Here is a 13592-nt window from a genome sequence, read left to right as displayed (position 1 = left end):
ATAGGAGATTTTGCCCATAAATTACAACATTTTACCAATTTTAACATGTTTTTTGTTTAACCTTTTATCTTTTATTAAACTATTGTGAATAGACAGAAACTGTAAATAGCAAACATTATCATCGAGGAAAGATATACACATAAGTCACAAAACTGAAGCTTATTTCCAGGTGAGTGATACAGACTCGATAGTGTCTCTAGTTCTATGAAACTGAAACAGAAATGCAAGTGAGAAACTTTTCTTACTTTGATTTCAGGCAAAAATGTTGTTGATGACCAGAAGTGCACCTAAAAGAGGAGGAGCATCTCCAGAGACACATCTGCATACTCCTGTCATATACAGAAAACAGGGAATATCCAGTTTTAGGCCAAAAAAAGATTTTGACCAGAGTTCAAGTAGAACAAAAAGTACCAGCCCAGCTAGACCAAAAACAACAAGCCCAGCAAGATCAAATCACAGCAAATGGGTGACAGATGATCCACGTGAATCACCATTTGACACACCAAACCCAAGAAGTAAAGCCCCAAAGCCAGTAGCATTTAATTCATCAAGAATAAAGAAACAGGATAATGAGCTTATAAAAAACAACCACACAAGTAAGACATTTAAAATAAACATGTAATGAGGTCATTCTAGAGCTCATTGCCTGAAATGACCACATAGGAAAAAGTCATTACTTAGTTCTGTCTATCTTTCATTAATATCAATAAAAATACAGATCTTTTCTAAAACCACTGGAAGTTTTCAAATCAAACTTTACACAATCATGTCTAGCTTAAAAATAGTATTTAATCCTCTCTCACACTTCTTTATAACAGGTGAAATTAGTTTAAGAAAAGACAATATAAAAATTGCTACAAAATCTTTGAGTAATGATACATTAATCTGTTAATACCCGGTATCTGAGGATCCAATAAACCCACTCCGTTAATACCCTCTACAACACCCACAACAAAGCTTTTTCTCTGCCTCCCTGCCAACACTTGATTCATATCAGCTTGAACCTACTTATCGAGGTTGGATACACCCAATGTTCCAGATACAGTGGTTGAGTTGAATATAAAGCCATGCAGAACAAATAACCTCTTTTGTAATAGGCACAACACTGCTACTTCTTTACCTCCCAGCCAATACTTGATGGGTTTGCAATTAAAACTTCAAGGTTGGATACACCGGATAAATATAATTACCCGATACAGTGGCGAGTAGAATGTAAAGCAGTGTAGGATGTTTATGATCCCAATGAAGAATTATAGTTGAAAGCCCCCAGCTGCCAAAAGAAAAAATGGCCACTGTTAATTTCTTCTGAATACATCATATTTTGGGGACAATGGATTTGTGACCCATTGTGGTTGTTTTGTTTGATAATAATGTATTAGAATTTTGACAGTGCATTATTTACATTATAAACAACTCTGCCAAATGAAAAATGATAAAAAAAATTGGCTCTCCTTGAAAATCTGAAATAGGTTATGTGTATGCCATGTACACATGATACCGGTACATAAAATTGAGAATGGAAATGAGGAATGTGTCAAAGAGACAACAACCCGGCCAAAGATCAGAAAACAGCCGAAGGCCACCAATGGGTCTTCAACACAGCGAGAAAATCCCGCACACGGAGGCGGGCTTCAGCTGGCCCCTAAACAGCAATGTGCACTAGTTCAGTGAAAATGGACATCATACTAAACTCCAAAACATATAAATGAACTAAAATTAAAAATCATACTAGGTTAACAAAGGCCAGAGGCTCCTGACTTGGGACAGGTGCAAAAATGCGGCGGGGTTAAACATGTTTTGTGAGATCTCAACCCTCCCCCATACCTCTAGCCAGTGTAGAAAAAACATAACACACAGCAATACGCACAGTAAAACTCAGTTTAAACAAAGTCTGAGTTCGATGTCAGAATAGATAAAAAAAGAAACTTAGTAAAATGACAATGATACATAAATTAACAAAGGACTACTAGCAGTCACTGACATGCCAGCTCCAGACCTCAATTAAACTGATTGAAAGATTATGTCTTCATCATATGAAAATCAAGCACAATCCCTCCCGTAAGGGGTTTAGTATCATACCATCATAAAATATATGAGAAGAACATAACCCGTATCATGCCAACAACTGGTTTTAGAATAAATGTGTTTATTTCTGATGCAAAGACCCTATTAGTGAATCAATATTAATATCAAAATATGCCATCTTTAATGACCTGACAACAGTATCGTAACTATATCCCTTCTGAATAAGTCTGTTTAAAGGTTTGGTAAGCTTTTGAGGTGAATGGCGACATTTTTGTGCTTTGTAAAGAGTATTACCATAAAATATTGGATGTGAAATACCTGAACGTATAAGATGTCTGCATGTTGATTTATATTTACGGTTGATGTCCTTGTACCGATGATAAAATTTAGTAAATGTTTTGACTAGTTTGTGATATTGAAAACCCTGGTGTAATTTTTACGTAATACAGAGATTTCTTTCGTTAAAATCAAATCGTTGTTACATACACGAGCGAATCGAACAAGTTGAGATATATAAACACCATAAGATGGTGACAAGGGAACGTCACCATCTAAAAATGGATAATTAACAATAGGAAATGAAAAATCATCTCTTTTATCATAAATTTTGGTATTAAGCTTTCCGTTAAAGATATAGATATCAAGATCCAGGAAAGGGCAGTGTTCATTGTTAGTATTAGCTTTATTTAAAGTCAGTTCAGCAGGATAAATCTCTTTAGTGTAAATACTGAAGTCATCATTATTGAGAGCCAATATATCATCCAAATATCTAAAAGTGCTATTAAATTTTTGTATCAGATGTTGTTTCGATGAGTCTTTGCTGATTTAAGTCATAAATTGTAACTCATAACAATACAGAAACAAGTCCGCAATAAGTGGTGCACAATTAGTCCCCATTGGAATTCCGATAACTTGACGATATATGGAATCTCCATAGCGAACAAAAATGTTATCTAGTAAAAATTCAAGGGCAGTTATAGTATCAAAGCAGGTCCAATTGACATAGTTCTTTTGTTAGTTGTTACTAAAAAAAGACCTAAAAGAATTTAATGAACATACTTTTATAAATTGTAACTTGGATGGAGAGTTGTCTCATTGGCACTCATACATGCACCACATCTTTTTTTATCTATATATATTGGCATTCTGACTTTTAAATGCCCATTTAATTAGGTGTGTGAATTTTTTCTTAATAAGATTATGAGGCAAAGTAGTATACAGGGTAGAAAAATCAAAACTTTGAACAGATTCGAAATCACCAATATAAGCATGTAATTTATCAAGTACTTCCAACGAATTTTTGACACTCCAAAAGTATTTAATTCCACTATTTTCAAAGGCCTTATTTGAACAATTTATTACCAGGTTTTTGTATATTTCAAACTATATGAATCTCAAAGATTTTTAACCGGATTTTCGAAGGAAATATCGGTTATTGATTTGGGGATGTACGGTGGTCATGCGGGCTGACAAGCAGGTGGACGGGCGGCTGCCAAACAGTGTCTCTTCAATAACAAGAAAACGCTGTGATGATTTTTTTTCAAATTTAGATATGTTGTTTCTTGTGACTAAACGAAGGTCAAGTTCAATTTTCACGATTTTAGTATTTCCCCTTTTTAAGTTATCACCATTTTTAATATCCAAAAGTGGTATTTTTAAATAATTTTCTCTTGTTATCATATTATGACTAAGCGTATAGTAAATGTCTTATCTCACAATAAAAATTGGAGTGACAGATTTATTTGAAAATTTTCTGTTTCCTGATAAGATCTGTAGGACTGTATATATAAAGTTTGAAATTTACTAGTAGGACTGTATAAATGAGGTTTAAAATTTACTCTTCATTATTAGACATTTTGTAGATAATTAAATCTCCCTAAACCATATATATTCTTACCCCCACCCCCCTTCAATTTGAGAATGTGCTTTTATTATACCCCACGCAACGAGTTGCGGAGGGTATAATGTTTTTGACCAGTCCGTCCGTCTGTCCGTCCGTCCGTCAGTCTGTCCGTCAGTCCGTCAATCCTGTTTCTTGTCATCGCAACTCCTCTCAACCACACAACAGAATTTCACGAAACCTTTTTAGATAATAAGGACATACTATGTAGTTGTGCATATCGACAGGAAATTACGATTCAATTCTTTTTCTAGGAGTTACGCCCCTTTGAACTTATTTACTTTAATGTACTACTGCAACAGTTTGTCATCGCAACTCCTCTCAAACCACACAACAGAATTTCATGAAACCTTTTCAGATAATAAGGACATACTACGTAGATGTGCATATCGACAGGGAATTACAATTCATTTTTTTTCCCAGGAGTTACGCCCCTTTGAACTTATTTGCCCAATATACTACTGCAACCTTTTGTCATCGCAACTCCTCTCAAACCACACAACAGAATTTCATGAAACCTTTTCAGATAATAAGGACATACTACGTAGATGTGCATGTCGACAGGAAATTACGATTCAATTTTTTTTCCAGGAGTTACGCCCCTTTGAACTTATTTGCCCAATATACTACTGCAACCTTTTGTCATCGCAACTCCTCTCAAACCACACAACAGAATTTCATGAAACCTTTTCAGATAATAAGGACAAACTACGTAGATGTGCATATCGACAGGAAATTACGATTCAATCTTTTTTCCAGGAGTGAGGCCCCTTTGAACTTATTTGCCCAATATACTACTGCAACTTTTTGTCATCGCAACTCCTCTCAAACCACACAACAGAATTTCATGAAACCTTTTCAGATAATAAGGACAAACTACGTAGGTGTGCATATCGACAGGAAATTACGATTCAATCTTTTTTCCAGGAGTTACGCCCCTTTAAACTTATTTGCCCAATATACTACTGCAACCTTTTGTCATCGCAACTCCTCTCAAACCACACAACAGAATTTCATGAAACTGTGTAGATAATAAGGACATACTATGTAGATGTGCATATTGACAGGAAATTATGATTCAATTTTTTTTTCTGATACAATTTTTTTTTCTTACACTTATTTTATTTCTCCAATGACAATGTGGGGACGTGGGGTATGTGAGCGCGCTCACTAAGGTTCTTTAATCTTGTAAACGGTTGAGATCCCCAGCCCTAAACTATATATATTCTTGTATGGGACAATAAAACAAATCAAATGAAATATTGGGGGAGTCCCCGGGTTCAGCCCCACCCCCCTTCTTTTTGAAAACTTGTTAACGGTCAAGATCCCCACCCTGAAACCATATATATTCTTGTATGGGACAATAAAACAAATCAAATGAAATAAAAGGCAAGTCCCCTGGAGTCACCCACACCCCCCTCCTGTTTGAGAACTTGTAAACGGTCGAGATCCCCACCCCTAAACCATATATATTCTTGTATGGGACAATAAAACAAATCAAATGAAATATAGGGGAAGTCCACGGGGGTAACCCCCACCCCCCTTTTTTTTGAAAACTTGTAAACGGTCGAGATCCCCACCCCTAAACCATAAATATTCTTGTATGGGACAATAAAACAAATCAAATGAAATTTAGGGGAAGTCCCCTGGGGTAACCCCTACCCCCCTTCTTTTTGAAAACTTGTAAACTGTCCAGATCCCCACCCCGAAACCACATATATATTCTTGTATGGGACAATAAAACAAATCAAATGAAATTGAGGGGAAGTCCCCTGGGGTAACCCCAACCCCCCTTCTTTTTGAAAACTTGTAAACTGTCCAGATCCCCACCCCGAAACCACATATATATTCTTGTATGGGACAATAAAACAAATCAAATGAAATTTAGGGGAAGTCCCCTGGGGTAACCCCAACCCCCCTTCTTTTTGAAAACGTGTAAACTGTCCAGATCCCCACCCCGAAACCATATATATATTCTTGTATGGGACAATAAAACAAATCATATGAAATAAAGGCGAGTCCCCCTGGGGATCACACCCCTCTCCCCCCCTTTTGAGAACTTGTAAACGGTCGAGATCGCCACCCCTAACCCTAAACCATATATATATTCCTGTTCGTCATTTCAAGAAGATTTGAATGACATACAGGGTCAATCCATAGGCGTCACTTATGCATATCACAAACCAATTTGTACTGGACTTTGCCCAATGTCAGGCGACCATGGGAATGACAATTATTGGAGCTTTGTTTGGGAGACTTCGTAACAGCATCCTGTTACAATAATTTCTTGTTACTGATAAGTTTTATAGATTTTGAAAAGACATTGTATTAATGATAAATAAAATTTTGGATTTTTTCTTCTTTTCTTTGGTAAATTGTTTGAAGAATTTTGTGGCAAGTTTGTTTGTTATTCTGTAAAAATTAATTTTCTGAATGCTATATATTTTTTTTGATGAAGTGAACTTTAAAACTAAGCTTATATTGTCTATTAATAAACATATATTTAGATTTCTGATTTTGGGCTCAGTTTTCAAGTTGGTCCAAATCGGGGTCCAATGAAATGCTTAAACTAAACCTGTATTTCTTTTCATTATTAGTAAGATAATACCACATTGAGTTCCATAGGGTCCTAAATTAAACTTTTGTTTAATTTCATCAAAAATTAAATTCTTCGGTTCTTTGATATGCTGATTCTAACAATGTTTGAGTGTTAAATCATATCTAATTTTAGAGAACTTAGTCATCACTGGTTGTTGTTATTATATTATTGATTATTATTTGAAAAATTGCGTCATATCTTAATTTAGAGAACTATTTATCCAGTTTGAGTTATTTCCCTTTGCACAGAAAATATTATGGATAAAATTAACCTGTGTTTTATTTCAACATAAATTAAATATATATAGGGTTCTTTCAAATGCTGAATCTAAACCTGTATTTAGATATTAGATTTTTGGGCCCAGTTTTCAAGTTGGTCCAACTCAGGGTCCAAAATTAAACTTTGTTTGATTCAACAACAAAAATTGAATTTATTGGGTTCTTTGAAATGCTGAATCTAACCATGTATTGAGAGATTTTGGATTGTGGGCTCCTTTATCAAATTGGTCCACATTGAGGTCCAAAGAGTCCTAAATTAAACTTTTGTCTGATTTCATCAAAAATTGAATTCTTGGGGTTCTTTGATATGCTGATTCTAATATGTACTTAGATTTTGGATATTGGACCATAAAAGGTAAATGTCCAATTTCAAATATTTCAGTTCTTTGACCACATTCATTTTGTGTCACAAACCTATGCTGTGTCAAATATTCAATCACAATCCAAATTCAGAGCTTAAATGTAGTGTCCATACTTGCTCAACTGTTCAGGGTTCAACCTCTGCAGGAAAATCCGGTTTGCTGTCACTCTGACAGCCTCTTGCTACCTGATCTTTTGAAAAGCTTTAGTCCAGGGTACATTGCCTGCTCCTGAAAGAGCTACAGTAGATACAAACTTTTTTAATTTTCAAGACAGAACAACCCCCCCCCCCCCCCCCCCCCCCAAAAAAAAAAAAAAACAACAAGAATTTTCCAGAGTTGTCCACCTCTAAAACCAAGAATATCTATTCGAAAATTTTACAATCATTCTTATCATTAAACATCCATAAATTGAAAGCTAACTAACTTCTATTTACTATTAAATACAAAAAACAATACTTTTTCACTAAATATTTAAATAATAAGACTTCCCTCTATTGCCATTTTTATTCTGGAATTTATTGCTAGTGTTTTATATGAAACTTTTGATTGCAACTTCAATACAGCTGACTCTGGCTATCCCAAAGTCAGCAGGACCAAAAAAATATTTAGAGATACCTACAGTTCGATTAAAAGGAATACCAGAAGTTTGACAAATCAAGGGACACAACTCTTGCTTAGGTTGGTAAGGCTTAAATAAATCCAGATGAATATGGGTAGGGGGTTTGATATTCTGTAATGGTATTTTATTATTACGAAATTATATGATTTTTTTGTCTCTCAGTTGTTTCTTTGTACAGTTACAGCCTGCTTTTTCTGTTAATATAGACAATGCAGTTTCCCATAGGAACTTCTTTTAAGACTAAAACTGCGCCACTTTTACTATGACGTTTTCCAAAAAAATTATGTCTAGGAATGGAAAGTTTACATGCACCACTATTCTTTGCAAAGGTCAAAACAAAGGGCTGTGCAGCTTATTTTCAACATTTATATGCCTCAAACTTCTAAGAGTTTAAACTTAAACTAAAATTCTATACTACCCCTTCCTTAACTTTGAGTCTTCCTGAGAATTCAATTTGAGCGCTTTCCAACTGTTTTGGTATTGGTAAAATTCCAAAGTTGTGTCTATGATATGAAATATGGAGATCATAACAGGGAACTAGTAGGTACATTTGTAATTGAAAAAAAATATCTAAGAAATATTAAGTATCTCCCCAAAATAGTTGTATTTACAAAGAGGAACCTACAAGTTTTCCTATGGTTTTTATCCGAGAGAACAATTTTTATACGACCGTAAAATTTTTGCGGTTGTATAATAATATGACGTTGTCGTTGTTGTCGTCTTCCTCCAAAGACATTTGGTTTCCAGACAATAACTTGATTATAAGTGTATGGTTCTCTATGAAATTGTACCACAAGGTTCCATACCACAAAAGGAAGGTTGGAATTGATTTTGGGGGTTATTGTCCTAACTGTTTAGGAAAAGGGGCCAAAAACAAGCATTTTTCTTGTTTTAGGACAACAATTTGTGTATAAGTGTATGGATCTCTTCGAAATTGTACCACAAGGTTCCATACCTCAAAAGCAAGGTTGGATTGATTTTTGGGGTTATGGTCCAAACCGTGAAGGAATAAGGGGCCAAAAACTAGGATTTTCTGGTTTCTGGACTATAACTTGAGTATAAGTCTATGAATAGGGATGAAGTTGAAACACAAGGTTTCATATCAAAAAAGAAGGTTGAAATTGATTTTTTGGGTTATGACCCTAACAAATAGGAAAAAGGGGCCAAAAAAAAAAACTTTTTTAAAACTAAATGTATAAATGCTTATTTCTTGACCAATTTCAATGGGGTTTAATTCAAAGTCTTGAATTGTTGGGGTTCTTTAATATTCTGAATCTAACCATGTATTAAGTTTTTGGAATTTGGGCCCCAATTTTAAATTGGTCCACTTTGAGGTCCAAAGGGTCCAAAATTAAACTTTGTTTGATCTCATCATTATTGTGGGTGATATGTCGAGTCTAACCTTGTTTTTAGAGTTTTTGTCTCGCCTTGACGGTGTCAAAAAGCGAGACATAGGTATGCTGTTTCTGGTGTCGGCAGCGGCTACAGCGGCGGCGTCAACAATGTATTAGTTTGTGATTAGGTCTAGTTCATGGTGAACCACTAGTGGTAGGTCAATGATATTTGGTATGCAGTTGTATTAGCATTGGCACATCTCATTACCATGGAGATTATTTGGCCCCGCTTCCTCAGTCAAGGTCTATTGATTTTGAAACTTTTCATAGTTTACATGTATTAGTTTGTGATTAGGTCAATTTATGGGGAACCACTAGTGGTAGGTCAATGATATTTGGTATGCAGTTGTATAAGCATTGGCATATCTCATTTCCATGGAGATTATTTGGCTCCGCCCCCTTAGTCATGATCTATAGACTTTGAAAATTTTGCTAAGTTAACATGTATTAGTTTGTGATTAGGTCAGTTCAAGGGGAACCATTAGTGGTAGGCCAATGTTAATTGGTGTTCAGTTGTATAAGCATTAGCACATCTCACTTCCATGGAGAATATTTGGCCCAGCCCCCTCAGTCATGGTCTATTTACTTTGAAACTTTTGCTTAGTTTACATGTATTAGTTTGTGATTAGATCAGTTCAAGATGAACTGCTGATGTTAAGTCAATGATATTTGGTATGCAAATTTATTGGCATTTGCAAGTATCGTTTCCATGGAGATTATATAGCCCCACCCCTGATCATGGTTCATTGACTTTGAAACTTTTACATAGTTTACAAGTTAATGTTTGTGTTTAGGTTTGTTTAAAGGAACGACTTATAATAAGTCAAAGGTATTTGGTATGCAGTTGTATTAGCATTGGCACATCTCATTCCATGGAGATTGTTTAGCCATGTACCTTTAGTCATGGTTCATTGACTTTGAATATTTGCATAACTTACATGTTAAAGTATTGCTATTTTAATTTCAACATTTGCATTATCAAAATTACAAAAAGGCGAGACATATCTCTGTGATAACAGTTTATTAATTTGGGGCCTGTTTTCAAATTGGTCCACATTAAGGTCCAAAGTTTACCAAATTAAACTTTGTTTGATGCAACAGAAATTGAATTTATGGGGTTATTTGATATGCCGAATCTAACCGTGTACTAAGATTTTCAGTTTTGGGGCCGTTTTCAAATTGGTCCACATTAAGGTCCAAAGGGTCCAAAACTAAACTATTGTTTGATTTACAAAAATTGAATTCCTGGGGTTCTTTGATATGCCGAATCTAACCGTGTATTTAGATTTAGGATTTTGGGACCCATTTTCAAATTGGTCCACATTAAGGTCCAAAGGGTCCAAAATTAAACTTAGTTTGATTTTAACAAAAAATGAATTCAAGGGGTTCTTTAGTGTGCTGAATCCATGTATTTAGATTTTGGATATTGGACCATAATAGGTAAATGTCCAATTTCAAATTTTTCAGTTCTTAGACCACATTCTGTGTCAGAAACCTATACTGTGTCAAATATTTAATCACAATCCAAATTCAGAGCTGTATCAAGATTGAATGTAGTCTCCATACTCACCCCCAACTGTTCCAGGTTCGACCTCTGTGGTCATATCAACCTGCGGCCTGCTAGCATTTTATTGAAATTGTTTCACAAATGTTTTCCATATAATTTGTGATTTTAAGTTGACGAAGTTGTTCATTCTAGTATACAAGAGATTTGAGAAAATTTAGATGTCTTTGCTTTTATTTCAATCTTTTTACACAAGATAATACAAGATTAAAGACACTGATTGAGTAGTTTTGAGTTACTCAATTAATCCTCATTTTATGCACAACCAAGCTCATTCATGTATGATTATAGTTAATTGATTCTTAAACAACTTAAATAATTTTTGCTAATCTGTAACAGTTATGTATTACTAATTATTAGCTCACCTGGCCCAAAGGGCCAAGTGAGATTTTCTCATCACTTGGCGTCCGTCGTCCGTAAACTTTTACAAAAATCTTCTCCTCTGAAACTACTGGGCCAAATTTGACCAAACTTGTCCACAATCATCAATAGGGTATCTAGTTTAAAAAATGTGTCCGGTGACCCGGCCAACTAACCAAGATGGCCGCCATGGCTTAAATTAGAACATAGGGGTAAAATGTAGATTTTGGCTTATATCTCTGAAACCAAAGCATTTAGAGCAAATCTGACATGGGGTAAAATTGTTTATCAGGTCAGGATCTATCTGCCCTGAAATTTTCAGATGAATCTGAAAACCCGTTGTTGGGTTGCTGCCCCTGAATTGGTAATTTTAAGGAAATTTTGCCGTTTTTGCTTATTGTCTTGAATATTATTATAGAAAGAGATAAACTGTAAACAGCAATAATGTTCAGCAAAGTAAGATCTACAAATAAGTTGGCATGACCAAAATTGTCAGTCGACCCCTTTAGGAGTTATTGCCCTTAATAGTAAATTTTTAACAATTTTTTGTAAATTTTTGTAATCTTTTACAAAAATCTTCTTCTCTGAAACCATTGAGACAAATTTAACCATACTTGGCCATAATCATTATTAGGGTATCTAGTTTAAAAAATTTGTCCGATGACCCCGCCTTCCAACCATCATGGCCGACTTGGTTAAAAATAGAACATAGGGGTAAAATGCAGTTTTTGGTTTATATCTCTGAAACTAAAGCATTTAGAGCAAATCTGACAGGTGGCAAAAATGTTCATCAGATTTAGATTTATCTGCCTTGAAATTTTCAGACGAATCCGACAACCCGTTGTTGGGTTGCTGCCCCTGAGTTAGTAATTTTACAAAAATTTTGCAGTTTTTTGTTATTATCTTAGATATCATTATAATATCTAATATCTAATACTATTAATTATGATTTTAACCTTATTTTACATGATTTCCAAAGCATCAGTAAATACAGGTGAGCGACACAGGCTCTTGAGAGCCTCTAGTTTTAAGTCATGTGCGTTATGAAGGTAGATGCCACAGTTGTTATGTGGTATTTTATTTTTGTTGTGTGTGTTTAATTTTTACATGATCCTGTTTGGGGGTTGAGATTTGCAAATATCATTTTTATTATTAATTAGATAATAATCTATTTTAAATATTCAATCACAATCCAAATTCAGAGCTGTTTTAAGCTTAAATGTTGTGTCCATACTTGCTCAACTGTTCAGGTTTCGACCTCTGCAGGAAAATCCGGTTTGCTGTCATTGGACAACCTCTTCTCTAACTTGTTAGCATTTTTGATTATTCAAATAAGGTAAAAACACTTGTCAATCAATTTTCTAGTGTGGATAATCAAAGGCTAAGTATTGCATGATTGGTTGTATGATTGTTGTACTGTGGATTTGTTATAATTTGTGGGATATCAATTTTTATGTATTTCATGGGTATAGGCAAACCACTATTTTAAATGTTCCAGCAAAGTACAAATTATACATGGACTGTGATGCAGACTTTGGCAAAACCAGGAAATCAAACAGGGGTTAAAAAAATTTGTTACAGCTCACTAGCCCAGGACTTATTGGTAGCAGGATTTTACTAGCCCTGTTGAAAGAGCTGCTAGCCCATCAAAACTGACCTGCTAGCCCGAGTATACCTTACAAATTTAGAGTGGGTGTCCCTTGTTTTGAATGCAGCATTATACACGGTATTTGATAAAATAAATCAAATAAATTTTTGTTTTATTAATTATAACAAGGATCTCTAGACATCTTTTTGGATATCCCTTGTACTATGGGTTGTTAAATATTTTCGGGCACAGAAAACATGTTCATTGATCTTGTCATGTGAAACCAGTGGTTCAAATCGTATATGTGTTGTTCCCACATACAAAGCAGACTTTTTATCAGCGTGATCAGGAAAATAACGGCAATATTCACAAAACATCATCTCTTGTTTATCATCAGTAACAGTCGACCTTGCCCATGGGGAATCTTTCTGTCCATGACACTATAAATGTTTTTTTTTCCGCTTTTCCTGGTCGTATTTGGCATTTTTTGGGATAAATTTTCAGCCTCATTACCCCCTTCATCTACTGTTTTTCGTTTTGAAACTGACAAAGTTCCTATGGTTGCCGTACTAAATTGTTTAGAAATACTTTGTGCATGGTTTCAAGCTCAAATTAACAGCTGTCCGACAAGACAGGTCAATATCGATCATTACATCATACACCCAAGTACCATTAATTGAAAATCTCAGCATAAGCGATGTAAAATACCCCCTGTACTGAGAAATTGATATTGAAAGTACATGAATTGCGATCAATACATGATACCGGTCCACCCAGAGTTAGTTGTTCTATTTTTAAAATATGTACAAAATCGGTTCAAATTCTTGGAATCCCGGATGACGTACGTAATTGAATCTGATTGGCTAAGATAGAATAGTGATGAGGGGATTTTCCACTTACTAT

The 13592-nt window shown here is 34.9% G+C and overlaps 1 protein-coding gene across 5 annotated transcripts in view; it reads left to right on the top strand.

Annotated features, from left to right (window-relative positions):
* The window catches only part of LOC127698926 (TALPID3 protein-like), a 480691-nt gene that overhangs the window by 94932 nt on the left and 372167 nt on the right, over positions 1-13592 (top strand). For all 5 annotated transcript variants that reach the window (XM_052202653.1, XM_052202654.1, XM_052202655.1 and 2 more), the window contains one exon: positions 257-596. In XM_052202653.1, coding sequence (XP_052058613.1) covers positions 257-596 — 340 coding nt within the window. The remainder of the gene's footprint in view (positions 1-256; positions 597-13592) is intronic.

This window comes from Mytilus californianus, unplaced genomic scaffold, assembly GCF_021869535.1.
Source record: "Mytilus californianus isolate M0D057914Y unplaced genomic scaffold, xbMytCali1.0.p SCAF_4, whole genome shotgun sequence".
Classification (NCBI taxonomy): Eukaryota; Metazoa; Mollusca; class Bivalvia; order Mytilida; family Mytilidae; genus Mytilus; species Mytilus californianus.
This window is presented reverse-complemented; position numbering and strand designations above follow the sequence as displayed.